This window comes from Lynx canadensis, chromosome C2 (genome assembly GCF_007474595.2).
Source record: "Lynx canadensis isolate LIC74 chromosome C2, mLynCan4.pri.v2, whole genome shotgun sequence".
Lineage (NCBI taxonomy): Eukaryota > Metazoa > Chordata > Mammalia > Carnivora > Felidae > Lynx > Lynx canadensis.
The window spans coordinates 91,262,634-91,284,587 of record NC_044311.2 but is presented as its reverse complement, the minus strand read 5'-3'; the positions used below and the strand labels follow the sequence as shown (position 1 = coordinate 91,284,587).

At 38.2% G+C, this 21,954-nt stretch overlaps 1 protein-coding gene across 1 annotated transcript in view; it reads left to right on the top strand.

Moving 5' to 3' along the window:
• Positions 1-798: 798 nt before the first annotated feature.
• The window catches only part of CD86 (CD86 molecule), a 68,358-nt gene continuing 47,202 nt past the window's right edge, over positions 799-21,954 (top strand). Inside the window, exon 1 of the mRNA XM_030329329.2 lies at positions 799-927. Within this exon, the coding sequence (XP_030185189.1) occupies positions 914-927 (14 nt within the window). The 5' untranslated portion in view covers positions 799-913. The remainder of the gene's footprint in view (positions 928-21,954) is intronic.

Below are 21,954 nucleotides of genomic sequence, written 5' to 3'. Positions count from 1 at the left end.
TCTGTAGCCATTCTACTTTTTCATTTTGCTTTTAGCTTTCAATGTCTTTATAATTTAAAATGCTTACAATTATTTATCTGTAGGAATATCCACTTTCTTACTTTTTTTTTTTTTTTTGGACAATTTGAATCCTTTGAGTTCCTTAATAGTGTCCTTTTCAGTTCATGTATGGAAATTTCATTTCTTCTGAAAATAGTTTCTACTTAATGAATTTTATGTTTTTCTCTCAAGTACATCTCTTAATTTTAGGATGCTGCTTTTTTTTCAGGCCTCTATTTCAGGAACCTTCTCTTTGACCAATTTAATCTTTGGCTACAGTAAGAATGAAATAATAAAATCTGTAGTTTTTGTTTGTCTTCCTTGATTATGCAGCTCTCACAGGAGGACTTTCCCTTGCCCCCAAAGTTCAGTGAAATCCTCTGTTGTCTCTGTGATGGAAATCAGTAGGAGGAGGTTACTGACTCCAAATCCAAATCCATAATAAATCATACTTTTTCTCATCTTAACAAAACTGTAAAATACTTTTTATTCTATTTATATATACAGATATTTTTTTCTTTTTAATTATTTTATTTTCTAGATTTTTTGAGGGAATTTCAAGAGGGGGAGTTTTAGTCAGCCTCATCTTAATGTTATGTCTGGAACTCAAGCCACTGAATTATTTTTAAAAACATGTTTAGATCTAGGTCAGTGAATTCAAATGCAAGGAAAGAGTTAAATTTCTTCCACAAGTGTTGGCAAAATCTGTAGAAAAAAGAGGAACAGCCTTTATTAAAGAAAGTTACAGGATATACAGTCATTGAGGAAGAAGGCTTTTCACAGGGGTAGGAGAGATTGCTCCTCCTTCCACTGTAACGCAGACTCTACAGACAAGAGTCATTCCCAGACGTTAGCACAATAGCAGACAGTCAAGATGGATCTCGGGTGGTGAGTGATCATTCTTATTATTCTTTGAAAGGCAATTAAGGATTATGTAACCTCAGTAGCAGGCTGAGGTTGAGGATGGTGCTCATTCTCTGTTTTCTGTCCTTCCTGCTCAAGAATGCTAATATGTATTAAGGGCATAATTATGCACAAGCCAAAAGCATGAATGCTTGGGATAATGAATCATCTATGTTGTGAAAAATTGGATAAAGTCCCAAAGCCATTCTCGCCTTCTGAGAGCATCTCCTTAGGTTGATCTTATAGCTCCAAGGCAGGGGATCTTTTAAAGAAATTTCTAGCAAGGACATTTGACCGCCACTCAAAGGTAAAAATTATTTAAGGTGCCAAAAAGTTTACTGGTTGTTGTTGTTTTTTTTTCAAGTGATTAACTTTAATTTTATAAATTTGTTTTTTGAATATTTCAATGTTGCAGTTGTTGGTTTTAAGAATCAGAAAAATTTTAAATGTCTGCATAAGTAGTACCATAGACTAGAGAGTAAATTTTCCTTTGTAAGGAAAAGTAAGAGGAAGAAGAGGTGTAAGAAGAAAATGCAGAACCCAGAAAATGAGTCAGTCACAAATAGGCCACGAAAGATTCTGAACAGAGTGAGGTAGTAGAAAGAAGGAGAGTAGTAATTCAATTAGCTCTCTGGTATTGAACATACATGATGTATTGTGTGCTTTATTTATGTTATTTCACGCATTTTAATCTTCACAGTGGCTCTTGGAAAGATAATATCTGTTTTATAGATGAGATAACTGTGGCTTGAAGAGCCTAAATAACTTGTTAAGGTCACACTGCTCATAAGGAATAGAACTAAAATCTTTCTTGCTGCTTTGCTCTGTACCACAAGGTTTCTTCATGTGTGGCACGCCCCCATGGCAGTGACTTACTGGAAGCAGTCACATACACCCTCCTCTTTGTTGGTGGCAGCTGGAATCAGTCATCATTTGTTATTGTTCTTTGAAAATCTAAGTAACCCTCATCTACACAGTGCTTACTGGTTAGGGAAACAGCTTTGCTGATTTCAGAAGATTAGAATTTAATTTCCAAGTAAAGAGTCTTGCTTCCTTGCTGTAGAATTTTGAAATATTACACGTGTATGAAAAAATTTAGAATTTATAATTTTTGTGGAACTAGAGGTGATACTGTTTAATTATGCTAATGCTGCCTGCAGACATCTATAGAACCACAGGCCACTGTCTATATTGTTTTTGTTAAGATTCTCTGTTTCACAGTGCCTGAAAATTGATAATAAACAAAATTTTTAAATATAAATGACCAATAAATAATCGCCTCAGAAATAAAAGAAATGCGAATTAAAACCACAAAATATCATTTTTATTTATCAAAATGGCAGATTTCTCTTTTTTTTAGTTTATTTATTTTGAAAGCACAAGTGGAGGGAGGTGCAGAAAGGGAGGGAAAGAGAGAATCCCAAGCAGGCTCCATGCTGTCAGCCCGAAGTCCAACACAGGGCTCGATCGCAAAAACCGCGAGATCATGACCTGTGCCGAAATCAAGAGTAAGACATTTAACTGACTGAGCCACCCAGGCACCCCTAAATGGCAGATTTCTTTTTACGAAGTAACTACCATTCATACAATAAGCCTACATGTTTCTAAGAAGAGAGGAACATTTATGCTCTTATTACCTAATATAATCTTTCTGGACAAAAATTTGGTGATACAAATCAAACCCTTAAAATTTATATGCCCTTTAACCAAGATATTCAATTTTTAGAAATTTTTTGTAGGGGCACCTGGGTGACTCAGTCGGTTAAGCATTCAGCTTCAGCTCAGGTCATGATCTCACATTTTGTGAGCTTGAGCCCTGTGTCGGGCTCTGTTCTGACAGCTCAGATCCTGGAACCTGTTTTGGATTCTGTCTCCCTCTCTCTCTGCCCCTCCCCTGCTTACACTCTGTCTCTCTCACTCTCAAAAATGAATAAACTTAAAAATGTTTATTAATTTAAAAAATTTTTAAAGAAATTTATTGTAAAGACATAATCATGTTTGTAAAGTTTTAGTGACATGAACATTTCTCTTGTCATTGTGTCTAATAGTGAAAACCTTAGAAACAACTTCAATGTCTTAAAATAGGTAATTGGTTAATTATGGAACGTCCATAATGAAATACTATGAAATCATTAAAAATTCTATTGTAGAACAATTTTTAATGTGTTTTGCTAAAGAAAAAAGCAGAATGTACAGTGCTATGACTTTTATACATGATACCTTTATACAAACAATGTTAATCAGAAATACAGATGATTTTTATTTTCTACTTTGTGCTTTTGAACTTGGATCATATCTGTAGGCAGAAAAATAAAACTAGATTATAAAAAAAATAAATCAATTCTTGGCTTCTCTCAGAAAACCCAACAGCTGTCTAGTACTATGAGATCACTCATAATTTGTGGAATTCTATTTTTAGGCTTTGGCCCTTTGTGTCTAACTTTTTCTCTCTTGACTCTTCTTCAGAATATACTCACTAATGGGGCATCTGGGTGGCTCAGTTGGTTGAGTGTCCGACTTCAGTTCACGTCATGATCTCACAGTTCGTGGGTTCGAGCCCCGCATCAGGCTCAGTGCTGACAGCTCAGAGCCTGGAGCCTGCTTCAGATTCTGTGTCTCCTTCCTCTCTATCCTCCCCCAATTCATGCTCTGTCTCTCTCTGTCTCAAAAATAAATGAACATTAAAAAAAATTTTTTTTAATGTTTAAAATATACTCACTAGATCCTAATAAGCCTGTTTTCATAGAAGTTCTGTGCGGAAAGACCAGAGTGCTCATGTCATTTTACAGATGTGATGGGATGGCTCTTGAGTGAGCTACATATTGGGAGGAAGAACAGGGCAGTGGTTAAGTGGCCATGCTTTGTAACCAGAGTGTTGGGGCTTGAATCCTAGCTTCTCCTTTCTAGCATGTGACCTTGGACAAATTGCCTAAAAATTGTGATCCTTAGTTTCTTATCTGTACAATAGAGATAATTGTGATATGTCATAAGGTGGTTGTGAGAGATAACCCATGTAAATGCTTAGAATCTTGCTCTGATAAGTACTCAGTAATTATTATTAGTTGTTATTATTATTACTGTTAGTATTAATTATTAGTTATTATTATTAGTTGTTATTATTACTGTTAGTATTAATTATTAGTTATTATTATTAGTTGTTATTATTACTATTACTGTTAGTATTAAGAAATAGAGGGGAAGTGATTTGTCCAAGGTTACACAATTATTTGATGACAATGCTAGGACTAAAATTCAGGAAGGTTTTTTCCAATAGAAGTGTGTTGTACCCTCTGAGCCTGTTAAGACAACCCCAAGCTGGGCTCCCAGTGAAGCTGACACGAAAAAGACAGAGCCCCAGGGCAAAGCCAGCCACTCTAGGGAGTGACTCTAATTACAATGGGAAGCCAAATGCTGGAAAAGGAGGGTGAAGCTAAGAAAGCAGAGAGTCAATTTGGATGCAGGGAGCAGCCAGGAGCAGAGACAGGGCAGAAGAGAAGAGATGGCTCAGAGATCTGCTGAGGCTTTTATAGACCACCAGCTGTGGGCTTCATGGGGGCTCAACATGGTTTAAAGACCCAAGGTGTGGGTGATTAAATAGACATATGGGCTGTGTGGGGTGGGGAGGGACTGCAAATATAGCTGTGAGGAGATACTCGACAGATAGTAATAATAAAGGAAGCGGTGGAAACTAGGAGGGGCCAGGCATCCAGCTGTGATTATCCTAAAGTTAGAGCCTAAGTTTGAAAATTAATAAACAAAAGATATGATAATATCTGCTTTAAAGAAATACCTCTGTCAGCAGAGTGCAGAACTGATCTGGGCTAACAAGGAGATTATTTAGGAAACTATTGGAATAATCCAAGGAGAGGTGTTGAGGACATGAAACCAGTACAGTTATGGCAGAATCAGAGAGGAGCGGATGCTTTTAGAAGATGTTTAAGCACAAGAATTGACAGGATTTGGTTTCTGAAAGATGTGGAGCTTGGAAAGAGAGATCTAAGTATGCAGTGGCATCTTTCATAAAATGGGGCATATAGGAAGTGGATTGGGTTTGAGCTGGGGAAGAGAGAGGACTAAAGGTGACTTCGTTTTTGAGCATGCTGAATTTGAGATCCTATGGAGTAGGTGGATGGTGATGAGTAAGTAGACAAGTGAATATACAGGTACAAAGCTCAAAAAGGAGGTATGGGCTTGGAATAGATTCAACATAGCTGCAATTCTCATTGTGGGTAAGATCTCTAGGGAGAGAGGATGATGGAGTGAGAAAAAGCCAGGGATAGAACCTGGAAAACCATGACATTTAAGGAGGGAGATGAAGATGAAGAGTCCAAAATAGACACACCAAGGAGGGACTAGAGAGATTGAATTAAAGCAGGAGAAAAGTGATGTCCTAGAAACCAAGGGAGGAGATAGATGAAACAACAGAACATGCCTAGGGAAAGACAAAGCATATTTACCAAACTTCTACGTTGAACACATGAGATACAACAGAAAAAGTGAGTCTAGGGGCGCCTGGGTGGCGCAGTCGGTTAAGCGTCCGACTTCAGCCAGGTCACGATCTTGCGGTGCGTGAGTTCGAGCCCCACGTCAGGCTCTGGGCTGATGGCTCGGAGCCTGGAGCCTGTTTCCGATTCTGTGTCTCCCTCTCTCTCTGCCCCTCCCCCGTTCATGCTCTGTCTCTCTCTGTCCCAAAAATAAATAAACGTTAAAAAAAAAAATTAAAAAAAAAAAAAGTGAGTCTAAGGGCTGAATTGTGTCCCCTCAAAATTAATATGTTGAAGTCTTAACCCCAGTAGCTCAGAATGTGACCGTATTTGGAGAGAGGGTCTTCACGATGATAATCAAGTTAAAATGAAGTCATTAGGGTGGACCCTAATCCAAGATGATTGGTGTGCTGATAAAGAAGAGAAAATTTAGAGAAATGTGCATAAAGAGAAGACAATGTGAAAAGACATGGAGAAGAAGGCAATTTACAAGCCAAGGAGACACCTGGAGCAGACCTGTCTGTCACAGCCTTCAGAAGGAAGCAATGCTGCTGACACCTTCATTTAAGACTTCTGGCTTCCAGAACTGTGAGACAATAAACCTCTGTTGTTTAAGCCACAATTTGTGGTACTTTGTTACTATCTCTAACAAACTAATACACTTGGTGAGTGTGCATAATACCTTGGTGAGAAGAGTGCACACAGCCAGAGAAAGAAACTGGGCATAAGCGAATGGGGGAGGGAGGGAGGAAAAAGGATTGGTCACCTGAGCTAAGAGAAGGAAAATATTTCACAATGCAGAGGGTAGTCATAGTGTCAAATTCTGCAGAAAGGTGAAGTAGGAGAATGACTGAAAATGTCCGTCCAGAGGCCCTTGGTGACCTTTGCAGAGATCTCCTAGTTGAGTAGAGGGAGTAAATTGTAGAGAGCCGAGAATACAGAGACAGAACAGGGACCACTCCTGCAAAATGTCTGGCAATGAAAAGGGACCTCCTCTTTGGATCAAAACTCACCTCTGCTGTCCATAACAGCCACATGGAAACAACCTAGAGTCCAGACAGCCAGACCTGGAGTTTTCCTTCCTCTACTCTAATAGCTAAACAGAGGAGAGAAAAGCAGATACAGGTATTCCTTTTCCACCCAAACTGGTTTGGGAAGGATTTCAGGAAGAAAAGGATTTTTGTAGCTAACATTTTGGCAAATCAGATTTTTATTTATTTTTTTAATGTTTATTTATTTTTCTGAGAGACAGAAATAGAGCATGAGCAGGGGAGAGGCAGAGAGAAAGAGAGAGAGAGAGAGAGAGAGAATCCAAAGCAGGCCCCAGGCTCTGAGCCACCAGCACAGAACCCGACGTGGGGCTCGAACTCACGAACCACAAGATCGTGACCTGAGCTGAAGTCAGAGGCTTAACTGACTGAGCCACCCAGGTGCCCCACAAGGTAGATTTTTAGTACTAACACAGATTCTATTCTGTTTTGTAAAGCCATAAGAAAGTTGTTTTTTGAAACTTCTCAGAGATGAACACTTGTGGTGAATCTGATGATGTGGAATTTGGGGGATCGCTTATAATTTAAGCAGAAAAATATAGTAGAATTGGAATGAAGAAGTATTAAAGCATCTTCTTAGAAAGCTCTGAAGTCAATGGGATGCCTGAGTGGCTCAGTCGGTTAAGCGACCGACTTTTGATTTTAGCTCAGGTTTGTGGATTCGAGCTCTGCATCAGGCTCTACACATGTACAGACAGTGTGGAACCTGCTGGGGATTCTCTCTGTCTCTCTGCCCCTCCTGCATGTGCGCTCAATCTCTCTCTTTATCTCTCTCTCAAAATAAATAAATAAACTTTTAAAAAAGATTTAAAAAAAAGAGAAAGCTCTGAAGTCAAAATGAGTCTAAAATTTGCTTTCTGTAGTCTCAGAGATATTATCAGCCAAACAACTCAAAAGTCACAGTTCTGTATTTTAGGGGATCAAATTAATCCAATTTGGCTGTACTGAAACATCTAATAAAAATAAAAAAGAATGAATAGTTAGTTAAGTAAACCAATTAGTCAATACCAGCCAGAAACTAACCATGGGGTAAAACCTGAGAAAGTAACTACCCATAAGATAAACCTAGATCATCACCTTCATCTTTATGACTATTTTCAACCAACTAAACAATAAATCTTCATCAAGAAACTGATTGTCTTCAGGAACTGTGTAGAATACAGAAAAAAATAGCCAACATGTAATCTTTACAGTGTAATTAGGAAGAGAAACCAACAATTATAAAATGACAAAAGCAATCCAATGCAGTTAATAATTAAGCAATTTTTTAAAATAAATGTAAATGACAAAAATTGTTCATTTCACTACATATTAAAGAAATGCCAATTCAAGCTCCAATGAGATATCTTCATTTACCAGATTAAACAGTAAACAAACAATCCAATTAGAAAATGGGAAAAAGATATAAAAAGACATTTTCTCAAAGAGGATACACAGATGACAGGCACATTAAAAGATGTTCAACATCATTAGCCATGATGAGAATGAAAATCAAGCCCACAGTGAGATATCACTACACACCTATCAGAATAGCTTTAAAAAATAATAATAGGGGCGCCTGGGTGGCGCAGTCGGTTAAGCGTCCGACTTCAGCCAGGTCACGATCTCGCGGTCCGGGAGTTCGAGCCCCGCCCGCGTCAGGCTCTGGGCTGATGGCTCAGAGCCTGGAGCCTGTTTCCGATTCTGTGTCTCCCACTCTCTCTGCCCCTCCCCCGTTCATGCTCTGTCTCTCTCTGTCCCAAAGATAAATAAAAAAAAACGTTGAAGAAAAAAAAAATTAAAAAAAATAAAAATAAAAAATAATAATAATGGTAACATCACGCTGGCAGGATGCAGAGAAACTGGATCACCTATATTTTGCTGTTGGGATTGTAAAATGGTGCAGCCACTCGGGAAAACAGTTTGACAGTTTCTTGAGAAACTAAACATACACTTACTATATGACTCAGAAGTTGCATTCTTGGGCATTTATCTCAGAGAAATGAAAAAACTATGTTCACGCAAAACCAATACATGAATATTCATACCAGATTTATTCCTAGTAGTCAAAACAGGGGAAAATATCCTTCACTGAGTGAATGGTTAAACAAACTATGGTACATATATACTATGGAATACTACTCAGCAATAAAAGGGAAGAACTATTGATACCCACACAAACTTGGATAAATCTCCAGAGACTTATGCTATGTGAAAATGCCAATCTCAAAATGTTACATACCATATGATTCCATTTATATGTCATTCTTGAAATAATAAAATCATAAAGACAAGAAAGCAGATTGATGGTTGCCATGGTTATGAGTGGTGGAGAAAGGAGGAGGTATGCCTCCATAAAGGGATAGTACAAGGGAGCCTTGTGGTAATGGAATATTTCCTTATTACACTAGAGTGACAGTTTTTACATAAATTTATACACATGATAAAGTTGCATAGAACTATACACATGCACATAAAACATAAAACTGGTGAAATTAGGGGCGCCTGGGTGGCGCAGTCGGTTAAGCGTCCGACTTCAGCCAGGTCACGATCTCGCGGTCCGTGAGTTCGAGCCCCGCGTCGGGCTCTGGGCTGATGGCTCAGAGCCTGGAGCCTGTTTCCGATTCTGTGTCTCCGTCTCTCTCTGCCCCTCCCCCGCTCATGCTCTGTCTCTCTCTGTCCCAAAAATAAATAAACGTTGAAAAAAAAAATTAAAAAAAAAAAACTGGTGAAATATAAATAAGCTCTATGGGTTATACCAATCTCAATTTCCTAGTTTTAACTGTTATACTGCAGCTGTAAAAGATGTTACCACTGAGGGAAAGTGGGTGAAAGTCACACAAGACCTCCTTTACAGTTCTACCAACTTCCTTTGAATCTTAAATTATTTCAAAATAAAACATTTAAAAAGTAAAGATACAACTCATTACCCCCAAAACAAATAATCCAGTTAAAAAATGAGCAGAGGACATGAACAGACATTTCTCCAAAGACATGCAAATGGCCAACAGACACATGAAAAGATGTTCAACATCACTCATCATCAGGGAAAAATGCACATCAAAACTACAATGAGATATCACCTCACACCTGTCAGAATGGCTACAATCAAAAACCAAAGAGGTTCCTCACAAAGTTAAAAATAGAAATACCCTATAATTTACTAATTGCAGTACTGGGTATTTATGCCCAAAACACAAAAACACTAATTCAAAGGAATACATGTGCCTCTGTGTTTATTGCAGCATTATTTATAGTTAAAGCCAAATTATGGAAGCAGTCCAGGTGTCCATTGGTAGATGAACAGATAAAGAAGGTGTGGTATATACGTATTCAGTGGAATATTATTCAGCCATGAAAAAGAATTAAATCTTGCCATTTGCAACATGGATGGAAGAAGTGAATATAATGCTAAGTGAAATAAATCAGATAAAGATAAATACTATATGATTTCACTCACAATGCAGAATTTAAGAAACAAAACAACTGAGCAAGGGAAAAAAAGAGAGAAACTAAGAAACAGATTTTTAACTACAGGTTATCAGAGGGGAGGTGGATGGGGGGGATGGATGAAATAGGTGAAGGGGATTAAGAGTACACTTAGCACAATGAGCACTGAGTAATGTATAGAATTGTTGAATTGTATACATTGTATTGTATACGTGAAACTAACGTAACACTGTACATTAACAATACTGGAATTAAAATCAAAAACTTAATTTTAAAAAGTAATGGGAAAAAACCCAAAATGTTAATCTTCACTGAATATTAAACAAATACTAATTCAAACACCAATGAGGTATTTTTATTAACCAAATTAACAATTTATGTTTTGTTGGAGTGGGGATAATAATGCTAATGAGTATACAAGAAGAACAGTACGTTCATATGGTATTGATTGGAGGATTATGAATGGCTATAACCTTTCTGGAAAGCAATTTTCCAACTGTAAAAAGCTTAAGAATGCTTAAACACACCCATTCTAGCCAACTGCTTATTTCTCTATGTTCTTAGTAATTTCTCAGTTCATTCAGCACCTTTGTTTCCAGGCTCTGGGCTACATGTTAGAAATTGCCAAAATGAGTGACATGATTTCTCAAGGAGCTCAGTTTAGTGGTAAATATATCAAATATGACGATTTTTTAAAAATAGCAGTGAAGTGTGTGAGGTTCCAAAGGAGAACAAAGGTAACTGCTTTCTATTTGTCTGTAGGCAGTATGTCTTGAATAAGTGCCAGAGTTTTGAGTCAGTCTGGCTGGTGTCAAATAATAAGTAGTTAATAAGTAGTTTTCTGTTTACCAGCCATGTCACCTTGGGGAAGCTATCTACTTGTCTGAACTTCAGTGCCCTCATCTAAAAAATGTGGTTATGAGTGCTTTTTAATGCCATGAGACTTATAGGAATTTATAGTGGATATGAAGTCTCATGGAAATAACATGTTTTAGTCTTCATATTTTTTCTTTAAAATCTATTATTTTCTATATTTTAAATTGTCTTCAATTTCTTTAGCTCTGCCTTTTCTTATTTAGTTCTAGCAAATGGGTTTTTTTTTAAGTTTGTTTATTTATTTTAAGAGAGAGAGAATTCCAAGCAGGCTCCTCACTGCCAGCACAGAGCCTGACATGGGGCTCAAACTCACAAACTGTGAGATCATGACCTGGGCTGAAACCAAGAAGTTGGACGCTTAACTCTGAGCACCCAGACGCCCCATAGCAAGTGGATTCTTACCTAAAACCCAGAAGTCACTATAGTAAACCTCTAATTATAGATACGAGAAGGGCAGGCTCAATGCAAGTGAATAAGGTGAAAGCCAAACAACAAAGCCACTTAAAATATATTTTGTGTAAGATAGGATGCCAAAAACATTAAAATAAAGTCCTGTCCTATAATTGGTAATTATATGTACCTTCATGAAGCTATGAAGCCCCCTTTTTAGCCTTCTGGATTTCCAATATGGTACATTTGGTAATGTCTGCTCTTAATTTATAAAGACTTGTTTGCCTATTAGTCATCATGGGTAACATATTCAAATTTGCACTTCTAATTCTAGAAGATATATAAACTACCACTTTTGCTTATTGTGAAAATGCTTATTCCTCTTCTGCAATAATTTCACTTTTAAGGATATAGATAAATAGTATGAGACATGAAAAAGATTTGTGCACACAAATGTTTATTATTGCATTATTTAATATAATGAAAAATAAGAATCAACCTGAATTTTTCATAGTAGGTGAATGGTTAAGTAAATTAAAGATGAAGTTGTTGATAACGTGTGTGTGTGTGTGTGTGTGTGTGTGTGTTGATGACTTTTTAATGACAGAGAAAACATAAGGCTATGGAATTATAAAGAAAATAACGCATGGAAACAACATAGCAAGTAGGTCAAAACAGTCATAGTGGTTACCTCTAGATTGACAGGATCATAGGAATAGGGTTTTTTTTTCTTTGAAATTGCTAAATCTTCAGTGAATTTATATTGCTCTGCTAAGCAGGATAAAATCAAGATAAAAAGCAACCTAGTAGTGAGGTACAGTCTCTGAGTCGGGAAGAGTAAACACAGAATGCCTACAAAGATCCTCAGATAATAGAATGTGATGCAGGCATATAGTTTATTATACCCTCATGATGCCTGAATGGTGGAAGCTTCGTTACACAGCAGATGAACCCCATCTTTTTGTTTGTTTGTTTGTTTGTTTGTTTTAAAAATTTTTAATGTTTATTTTTGAGAGAGAGAGAGAGAGAGGAGGGGCAGAGAGAGATAGAGACACAGAATCCGAAGCAGGCTCCAGGCTCTGAGCTGTCAGCACAGAGCCCAATGCAGGGCTCGAACTCCCAAACCATGAGATCATGACCTGAACTGAAGTCTGACACTTAACCAACTAAGCCACCCAGGTGCCCCACAGATGAGCCCCATCTTGAACAATGCTGCTGGTCCCCACTCTGTTGTCTTGTGTGCTGGAATGTGGTCCAGTACAACCTAATCTCATTTTTTGGAGAGAAGTTAGGGAGGTAGACTTATATGTGATATCTCCTGATTTTTATGTAATGCCTCAATGTCTGGAGGGGCTTGCTTGGCTCAGGCCTCCAATTTTGACCTCTGTTCTCTAGTGCAACAGAGGTTCAGAGGAGTGTGAGAACACTATGGATAGAAAGGTTTAAGAATATATTAAATTCCAGGCTATAGTGAATCAGGGCTAGAAAAGAGGGGGCTGAGAAAATTTGTTTATTAACTCATTCAGTAAAGTTTTATTTAATGTTGAGAAAATGAAGATGAATCACATAGAGATCCTATTTAGCAGCTATGAAGGGAGAAGGTTACATTATAGCTAGCATTTCTTATCACATGGCAGGCATTATGGCACATTCTATCATATATTATTTCACTTAATCCTTACAATTCCTGGAGGTAGGTACTATTATTATCCCCTATTTTCCACAACTGAAAACTAAATCTTAGAGATGTTAAATAACTTGTCCAGGTCGCATAGCTGATACAGAGCCAGGAGTCCAGCCACCAATCTAATTCTAGACCAAAGCTCTGAACAGCATTATGGGAGCATATATTATGGCAGACCAAGACAGATTTGTGGGTAGAAATATTTGTGCTTGGAGAGAGCTGTGTTGTATCAGGGCCCAAAACAAGCTCTGGCAGCCAAGTAATAAAGGTAAGAACTAGGGAGCAAGTGGTCTGGGACAGAGATTGAAAACTAAAGATTGGTAGACCAAAAATAGCATATAGATAGACAGTAATTTTTAAAAGTTAAAAAAAAATAACTATAACTAGTTGCCAGTACTTTAAAAATCTGGAGAATTCACATAAATTTGGATTTCCACCTCCTCTGGGAAACCAGAATAACCAGTAACAATGGACCCTCATTCCCATATGATAACAACAGGTGAATCTGGAAGAGGCTGCTCAACTTCTAAGGGGGTAAAAGCTCTCCTTTTCCTACATAGCCTACTTTGCTCATTTATTTACATTAACTGCCAGGACCATGTACGCACTTGAGTCAGGAGTTACAAAAGCTAGGGATATTTGAAAATATAGATCCAGCAAGATACTTCCCCCAGGGCACCAAATTTTAAGGCAGAAGCCATTTACATCTTCCCTTCTGACTGGGCTGGAAAGTGGTCCCAAGATCTTTGCTTGCAGGTTAGAAGGAAGTAGATTGGTAGAGAAGGGGGAACTTGATTGAAGGCTCAGTGAAAAAGGTGGGAATTTGAGGGACATGGAGAATTGAGACAGCAGGGAGTATAAAAGTTAATAAGCCTATGCAGTGGCTCACCCAAGATTCAATTTTCAAGAGGATTCTCTGACTTGTTAAGTGTTCATGGTCACCAGGAAAAAAAAAGTTAAAAAAAAAAAAAGGGAAAGCAAACCCAAACTCAGTTTCTTTAATGTCTCTAGTTGTGTTTTCACACATACAGGCAGAGTGATCCCTTTACACACACTTAGGTATCGATCTGAGGGTCCCATTCAGTTCTGGGGGACTTTAGGAAAAACATTTACTTGGATTAAAAGAATTTGGGGCAGGTTACTTATTTCTCTAAGCCTGTTTATTCATCTGTTAGAAGGTTTCATAGTTTCCAATTTTCAGAGAGTAAGGATTAAGTGAATGAATGGAGGAATATGAAGTGCATGGCTGACAGCAGGAAGGAAGAAGTGATTGCTGTGATGAGCAGGGATGGGGCTAGGAACCTCACCTAGGTGTAGTCCCTGAATCTTTATAATGACCATGTAAATTAGGTATTATTTTCCCCCACCGAAAAAAAAAATGAGGAAATTGAGGTTTGGAGAGGTTTAGTAATTTACTCAAGGTTGCATAATTAGTAAAAGGTAGAGTGGAGAGACTTAAAAAGAGCCAAACCACACCAAAAAAGTACGCTGACATCTATCTGACATTCTAATGATAGTCATATAGCAAAATCAGCTAGAAATTGAAACAGATTCAATTCTATATCCTGCTAAAACTTGAGGTCACCAGCTGTGTTTCCCTAGGCAAGTGGCCTAACTTCTTTGAAACTCAGTTTCCTCATCTGTAAAATTCCTACATTTATTGTGGAGATTAAATGAAGCAATACACTTAAAGTACCTGGCAGAATACCTAGCTTATAAGTCATCAGTTAACAGATATTAACTTTAATGATGTTTGTTGGACCTGTTACTGCACTAAGTATCAGGAATGCAAAGGGAACTAAACATGTTCCCTGCTCTTGTGGAAGTCAGGATAGGACATCTATATAAGCAGGGAAATTTTAACACAAGGAGGAAACTGTTATAATGAAAGAATATATGATGTGATTTGGGAGCGAGAAAGATGTAGATATAGTGGAAAAGGAGGGAAGGATGGCAGGGAAGGTTCCAGCTGTGAAGTACAGAGTGACCTGGATCTCAAAGGAACAGTGGATGGAGTTCTGCATACAGAAAAGGCAGGAAAGGCATTCCAGGCAGAAGGAATAGCTTGTGCAAAGACAAAGACGGCAAAAAGTCCTGAAAGGTCTAGGAGGGTCAAGGGTCAGTGAACAGTTCTGGTGTGACTAGAAGGTAAGTTATATGGGTTGACTGATAGAAGCAGAAGAGAAAAGTTGGGTTCAGGCTGTGAAGGCCTTTGTGTGTCTTGCTAAGAAGTATGACCACTAGTCCATGAGGAAAAGGGAGCAAGTCTTCAAAGCGAGGAAGTTTCATAGTCAGAATGCTTTTGGTGAAAAATAATGATAGGGTAAAGGATAGTGTAAGGGATCCAGCCAGGAGATTGTTGCAGTAGTCTGGACAGAGGTGACAGAGACCCCAAAACTGGCCACCAATGAAATGGAAGTGGGTGGTAAGGAAGAGGAAGTGAAGGATGACATAAACATAATGTGTGAAGTCCATGGTATGAAAATGGCTTGGTCCCTTACTTACCAAAGGACCAAAACAAAAACACAGAAAACCTCTTTTAAAAATAATCTCTTTTGTTTGTATGCAAATAGGCCATGCATAGTGAAAACGCAACTCAAGTATGATGACAAATACAATATTTTGTCTCCAATCCTTGAATTGCAAAGATCAAATTGGTTTACAAATGCTGTCCTTCTTAAGAATTCCAACTCCTCACATTAAAACCATAGCCAACAAGTACAAGGCTTATTTGACATCATTTCTGATATTAAACCAGATTTGAGGAAAGCTATTTAAGGCAGTTTTCAAAAGAGACCATCCTTTACTCACATGGCGGAAGAGTAGGAGGAGCGGCATCTTATTTTACTGGAAATGTTGTTGTTCTTAAAATGCAGGGTGCTAGTTTATTTTATAGATTTAGAAATTAATTAGCACTTAGTATTTATCTTCAGTATTTAGAATTATTCAAGAAATATCAAAGGAATCTGAATTTATTAGTAAAACGTTTAATGTCATTTGCCAAATGGTATGTTTACTTTTTATTTAATTTTTACTTTTTATTTATTTATTTTTTAAATATAATTTATTGTTAAGTTAGCTAACATACAGTGTATACAGCGTGCTCTTGGCTTCAGGAGTAGATTCCCATAATTCATCACTTACATACAACACCCAGTGCTCATCCCAACAAGTGCCCTCCTCAATGCCCATCACCCATTGTCCTCTCTCCCCTGCCCACCCCCATCAACCCTCAGTTTGTTCTCTGCATTTAAGAGTCCCTTATGGTTTGCCTCCCTCTCTGTTTGAAACTATTTTTCCCCTTCCCTTCCCCCCTGATGTTCTGTTAAGATTCTCAAACTCCACATATGAGTGAAAACATATGACCTCTATCTTTCTCTGCCTGACTTATTTCATTTAGCATAATACCCTCGAGTTCCATCCACGTTGTTGCAGTTCCATCCACGTTGTTGCAAATGGCAAATTTCATTCTTTCTCATTGCCAAGTAGTATTCCATTGTATCAAAAACAAATAATCCAGTGAAGAAAAGGGCAGAAGACATGAATAGACACTTTTCCAAAGCAGACATCCAGATGGCCAACAGACACATGAAAAGATGCTCAATATCGCTCATCATCAGGGAAATACAAATCAGAACCATTGAGATACCACCTCACACCAGTCAGAGTGGCTAAAATTAACAACTCACGCAACAACAGATACTGGCGAGGATGTGGAAAACAGGAACCCTCTTGCACTGTTGGTGGGAATGCAAACTGGTGCAGCCACTCTGGATAACAGTGTGGAGTTTCCTCAAAAAATTAAAAATAGAATTACCCTATGACCCAGCAATAGCACTAGTAGGAATTCATCCAAAGGATTTAGGAGTGCTGATTCATAGGAGCATATGTACCCCAATGTTTAGAGCAGTGCTATTAACAGTAGCCAAATTATGGAGAGAGCCCAAATGTCCATCACTGATGAATAGATATGGAAAATTTCTTGTAAGTGGCAACATGTCTAAGTGGTGGTGGACCTTTAGAATCTTCCAGACAAAGGCATGTGAAGGGAGCTACAAAATTACACCTGGTGGTTTTGTACCACCAACTTGAAAATTGCAAATCCAGGTTGATAAATACGTATTTTAAGGGTTTCCAGAAGTCTTATGTTCATTGCTTTTGGTTACAAAGATGCCACAGGGAAGTGAGCCTTTGTGTGTGCAATGCCCCCTCCTTCGACCCTATTGTGAAATGGAAGCTTTAAAAAATCCAGTGGTTTTGGTTTTTTGTTTTTTGTTTAACAAGCTTAGTCATATTGGCTGTGTTCTATATGCCCCAATCTATTTTATTTTACTTTGTAGAGCACATTTTATTTATGTTCTTATATAAATATTTTGCATAAAAAGGTGCTTTCTCAGATTATGCTTCTGTAAAATTGAAATATGCTGCCATTTATTAAAATGTGTTAGTTTTGTTATGTATTATATTCCCTCCTCTGCACAAATAGGAAAAAGCATATGGACTTTACTCTTTAAGCAACTTTTATACTTAGAATATTACCTCATTTTATTTCTTCTAACTAAGGTTTAAAGGAAATGGCAAATGTCAGATGCTTTGTGAAAGAGATGACAGTTTCTCAGAATGCGTAAGGGCATATCTTTAAGCAAATGGGCCACTTTAAATTCAGAGATCACAATCTTGTGAATTTGGGTTTAATGTTCCCAGGTAACACTAAAGATCGAAATAATATGTTTGGAATCATATATTTACTTTGTTGAATTCTGAAAAGTGCCATCACTGATGTTGGTAGTTTATTGGCATCAATTTTTAAACTTGCTGCTGTATGTATTTCATTCATCTTGGAAAGATTTTACGTGGTTTTGTTATTTGTTAACTAACAGGCCATCTTTTTTTTTTTTAATTTTTTTTTTCAACGTTTATTTATTTTTGGGACAGAGAGAGACAGAGCATGAACGGGGGAGGGGCAGAGAGAGAGGGAGACACAGAATCGGAAACAGGCTCCAGGCTCTGAGCCATCAGCCCAGAGCCCGACGCGGGGCTCGAACTCACGGACCGCGAGATCGTGACCTGGCTGAAGTCGGACGCTTAACCGACTGCGCCACCCAGGCGCCCCACAGGCCATCTTTTGTATAAACTCTCAGAAGTCCTGAGATTCTCTAAGTCCTGAGATTCTTGTATTGTAAACATTACTAAATAGCTAGAATATAGAATTATTAAATTAGAAGTTAAGTATCACTTTCATCTACCCTTCTCTCAGAGTGAGTTCTCTGGTGTGCCATCTGTGACTGACAGTCATGCAGACACAGTGACCATTTAAAATATGAACCGAAGGAGAACCAATATTTCTTAGAGAAGTCTATTCCTGAGTCAGAGGGCCTGGGGAAATTTTTCTTAATTGTGACCTATACAACCTAGTTAATATCTACCACATGCTCTTCAGATGTTATTTAATCATTAGTAACTGAAGCTGTTTTTTGTTGAAAATCACTTGTTGGCAGGCCCCTTGATATTACCAGTTTGGTATAGGTCTCCTGCACTCACCTTCAGGCTCTTGCAGAGCAGGGACCCTCTGCTTTTCCTTGTATCCCAGGACCAGCCCAAGTCCCATACTTAGTTAGGGCTGGATAAGCATTTGTTGAATGAATGAAGGCAAATTAAAAAGTAGAAATTGCAAATGGTGCAATTACATCAGTGGATTTTGAAGTATTATTAGAAAGTGGGAAATAATGTTAAGATACAAAGATGGGTGGAAACAAAGGTAAAGAATAAAAATATGTGCTTTTGTGTGTCACTAGAGTCTATAGTATTACTAGTTTCCATGGGCATCCTGGAACCACTCCTGAAGCTCTGCCCAATCCCTTTTATGAAGTGTCTGTACACATAGCTGGTGGGAGGGGGGCTCCAGATGTGGTCTTGCTGCTATAATCCTGATCTCTAGTGTCCAAGGGGGCAAACGGTGAGTTCCTCAGTTCCCCAGGCTGTAGTCCTTCTCTGGCTTGGCCTTATTTCCTGATCTGTGGCCCCAGTTCCCCTTGCTCCTTAGGGCCTGTCCCCCAGTGTCCCCCAGGGCCTTATTTCACAGGGGCAAACAATGAAGTATCTCCACTCACCACACTGTAGATATCACACTTCCCAGAAACTCCCAATTCTGACTGTGCCACAGCACACCTCCACCCCACTCCGCCATGTCTCCACCAGACCACTGACCACTCTCAGACCCTGGGTTTGGGATGGCTGGCTCCGTACTAGCTGGGGTTGCTGTCCTTAGCCTGAACTACACAGAGCCACATTCTTAATCTTCACTTGCCCATAGAGCTGAAGTAACAGATCATGTAAATGCCACAGTCATCCCAGGCACAACATTACTTGTTTTTCTAAAATGTGCACATCCTGATACTTAGCCTTTTGACAATTTTTCCTTACCCTACCTTTTACAACATGCAAATGTAATTTTCAACCCACATAAATTTTGTTGCTGAAGTTTAGGTATGTTTTATTAAGCCACCATTTGGTTTTGAGAGAAAATGCAGACAAGGATCTTAAGTAGGATCTTGTAAATAACTGTTAGTGTCCTTTGCCTTTCTGACTTCTCCTTAGAGGACATCTAGGCAAAAGTGTGTCACTGAGTCCTAGTTTCTGTGTTCAGAAGTTGATCGAATATAAATTAAGAAACAATACACTTTCCCTCTTTCTTAACATGCATGAATGATGGGTGTGAATTTGCATCACGAGAAAGTGAATAAAATAAGATACCCCAGGGCAGCCAAGGAGACCAAACAAACCAACTCAGGACTAGAGAGGAGACTGCGCTAGAGGTTGTAAGAGTGAGGATCTCCCCCAACCTTGGTGACCCTTTTATAGGATGTAAATATGGAGGCTGTAAAAGTTTGGCTGAAAGAAAAAGACTCAACCTCCAATGCTTAACTATATAAAATTGCTTTTAAGCGTAGGTCAACATTGAATCTCCGCCTCAAAGAAAAAAAGAAGCTTACTACATTTCTAAGAATGTTCCTCCAGAAACATGGAACTGAAAGCTATTTTTTTATTGGTCTGGCCCTTAGAAAACAATGGGACTTTTTTAATGTACGCAAGGAACTGACATGAAAATTTATGATTCTGCACCAGAAAGATGCAAAAAATGTCAAAATAGAGGGCAGAAATACAAAACTAGAGATGTTTCGCAGCAATGTCTTATGTATGGCATTTGATTACAAGTGTGCAACATGGAGAAGCGAACCTCTGGACTGTGAAATTGATGCTAATTTTTTTACCCACGGGGTAGAAGCCCTCTAAAATGTCATGTTATTAACTTAGTTGCTTTACCAGGAATCAGTGCTTACGTAGTGTGTGTGTATGTGTGTGTGTATGTTTTTAATTAATAGACTTTTTTTATTTTTTTTTATTTTATTTTTTTAACGTTTATTTTTGAGACAGAGAGAGGCTGAGCATGAATGGGGGAGGGTCAGAGAGAGGGAGACACAGAATCTGAAACAGGCTCCAGGCTCTGAGCTGTCAGCACAGAGCCCGACGCAGGGCTTGAACTCACGGACCGAGAGATTATGACCTGAGCCGAAGTCGGCCGCTTAACTGACTGAGCCACCCAGGTGCCCCTAGACTTTATTTTTGTGACAGTTTTAAATTTATAGAAAAATTGAGCAGACCATACAGAGAATTCCCATATACCCTCTCCCCTGCACATAGTTTCCTCTGTTATTATGATCTTGCATTGGTGTGGTATATTTGTTAATGAATCAATATTGTTAATTAAAATTCACACTTTACATTAAAGTCCCCTCTTTAGGTTCTACAGTTCTGTGGGTTTTGACAAATTTATAACATATATACACCATTAAGTACAGTATCATGCAGAAAGTTTCACTGCCCTAAAAATCCCTTGTGCTCCTCTATTCATCCCTCTTCACATCCTCTGGCAACCACTGATCTTTTTACTGTCTCAATGATTTTGCGTTTTGCAGAATGTTATCTAGTTGGAAACATACAGTATGTAGCCTTTTGAGGTTGGCTTCTTTCATTAAGCAACATGCATTTAAAGTTTGTCCATGTCTTTTCATGGGTTGATAGCTCATTTTTATTTATTACTGAATAATATTCCATTGTATAGACATACCACAGTTTGTCTATCTATTCACTTATTGAAGGCCATCTCAGTTGCTTCTACTTCGGGGCAATTATGAATAAAGGTGGTATAAATATGTATGCACAGGTTTTTGTGTGGACATAAGTTTTAAACTCATTTGGGTAAATACCTAGGAGCATTATTGATGGTTCACCTGGTAGGCTTATGTTAAGTGCTATAAGAACCTGCCACAATGAGTTCCAGAGTCCCTACATCATTTTCCATTCCCACCAGCAATGAATGAGAGTTGCCATTGTTCCACATCCCTGTCAGCATTTGGTATTGTCAGGAGTTTTGTTTTTTTGTTTTTTGGGTTTTTTTTAGCCATTCTAATAGGTATTTAGTAGTAGCTCATTATGGTTTTGATTAGCAATTCCCTAATGACATATGATACTGAGCATCTTTTAATATGTATATCTGTACCATCTGTGTATATTCTTTGGTATGGTGTATGATCAGATCTTTTGCCCATTTTTAGACTGAATTGTTTGTTTTCTTGAGTTTTAAGGGTTCTTTGTACATTTTGGATATCAGTCCTTTATCAGTCATGTGTTTTGCAAATATTTTCTTACAGTCTGTGGCTTCTCTTTTCATCCTCTCAGCAGTTAGTGTGTTTATGTTTTAAGGATGAAGGGTTTTTGAAATACAATTTTATAACAGCAGTAAAATAAAAAATTCATAGCAAATGTTTTATGTTCTTTCTCAAGCAGTATCAGAGAACCCTGTTTGTGGACCCAGAAGAGTTTCATTAAAAGGGAAAAGTCAGGTTCTGGCGACAGTGGTTGTGGCTTCCTGCACTCTGAGAGGTTGTGCAGCAGGGCTGGGAATAAGAACAGGACCACCCTGTGCTGCATCACTTCTAAATTAAAAATAACTTAGGAACTATGAATAGGGTATGAATTTCTGTCCATGAATCCAAGTATGTAAGAGATGGTCACTTCCCATGTTTCCTTTAATTCAACC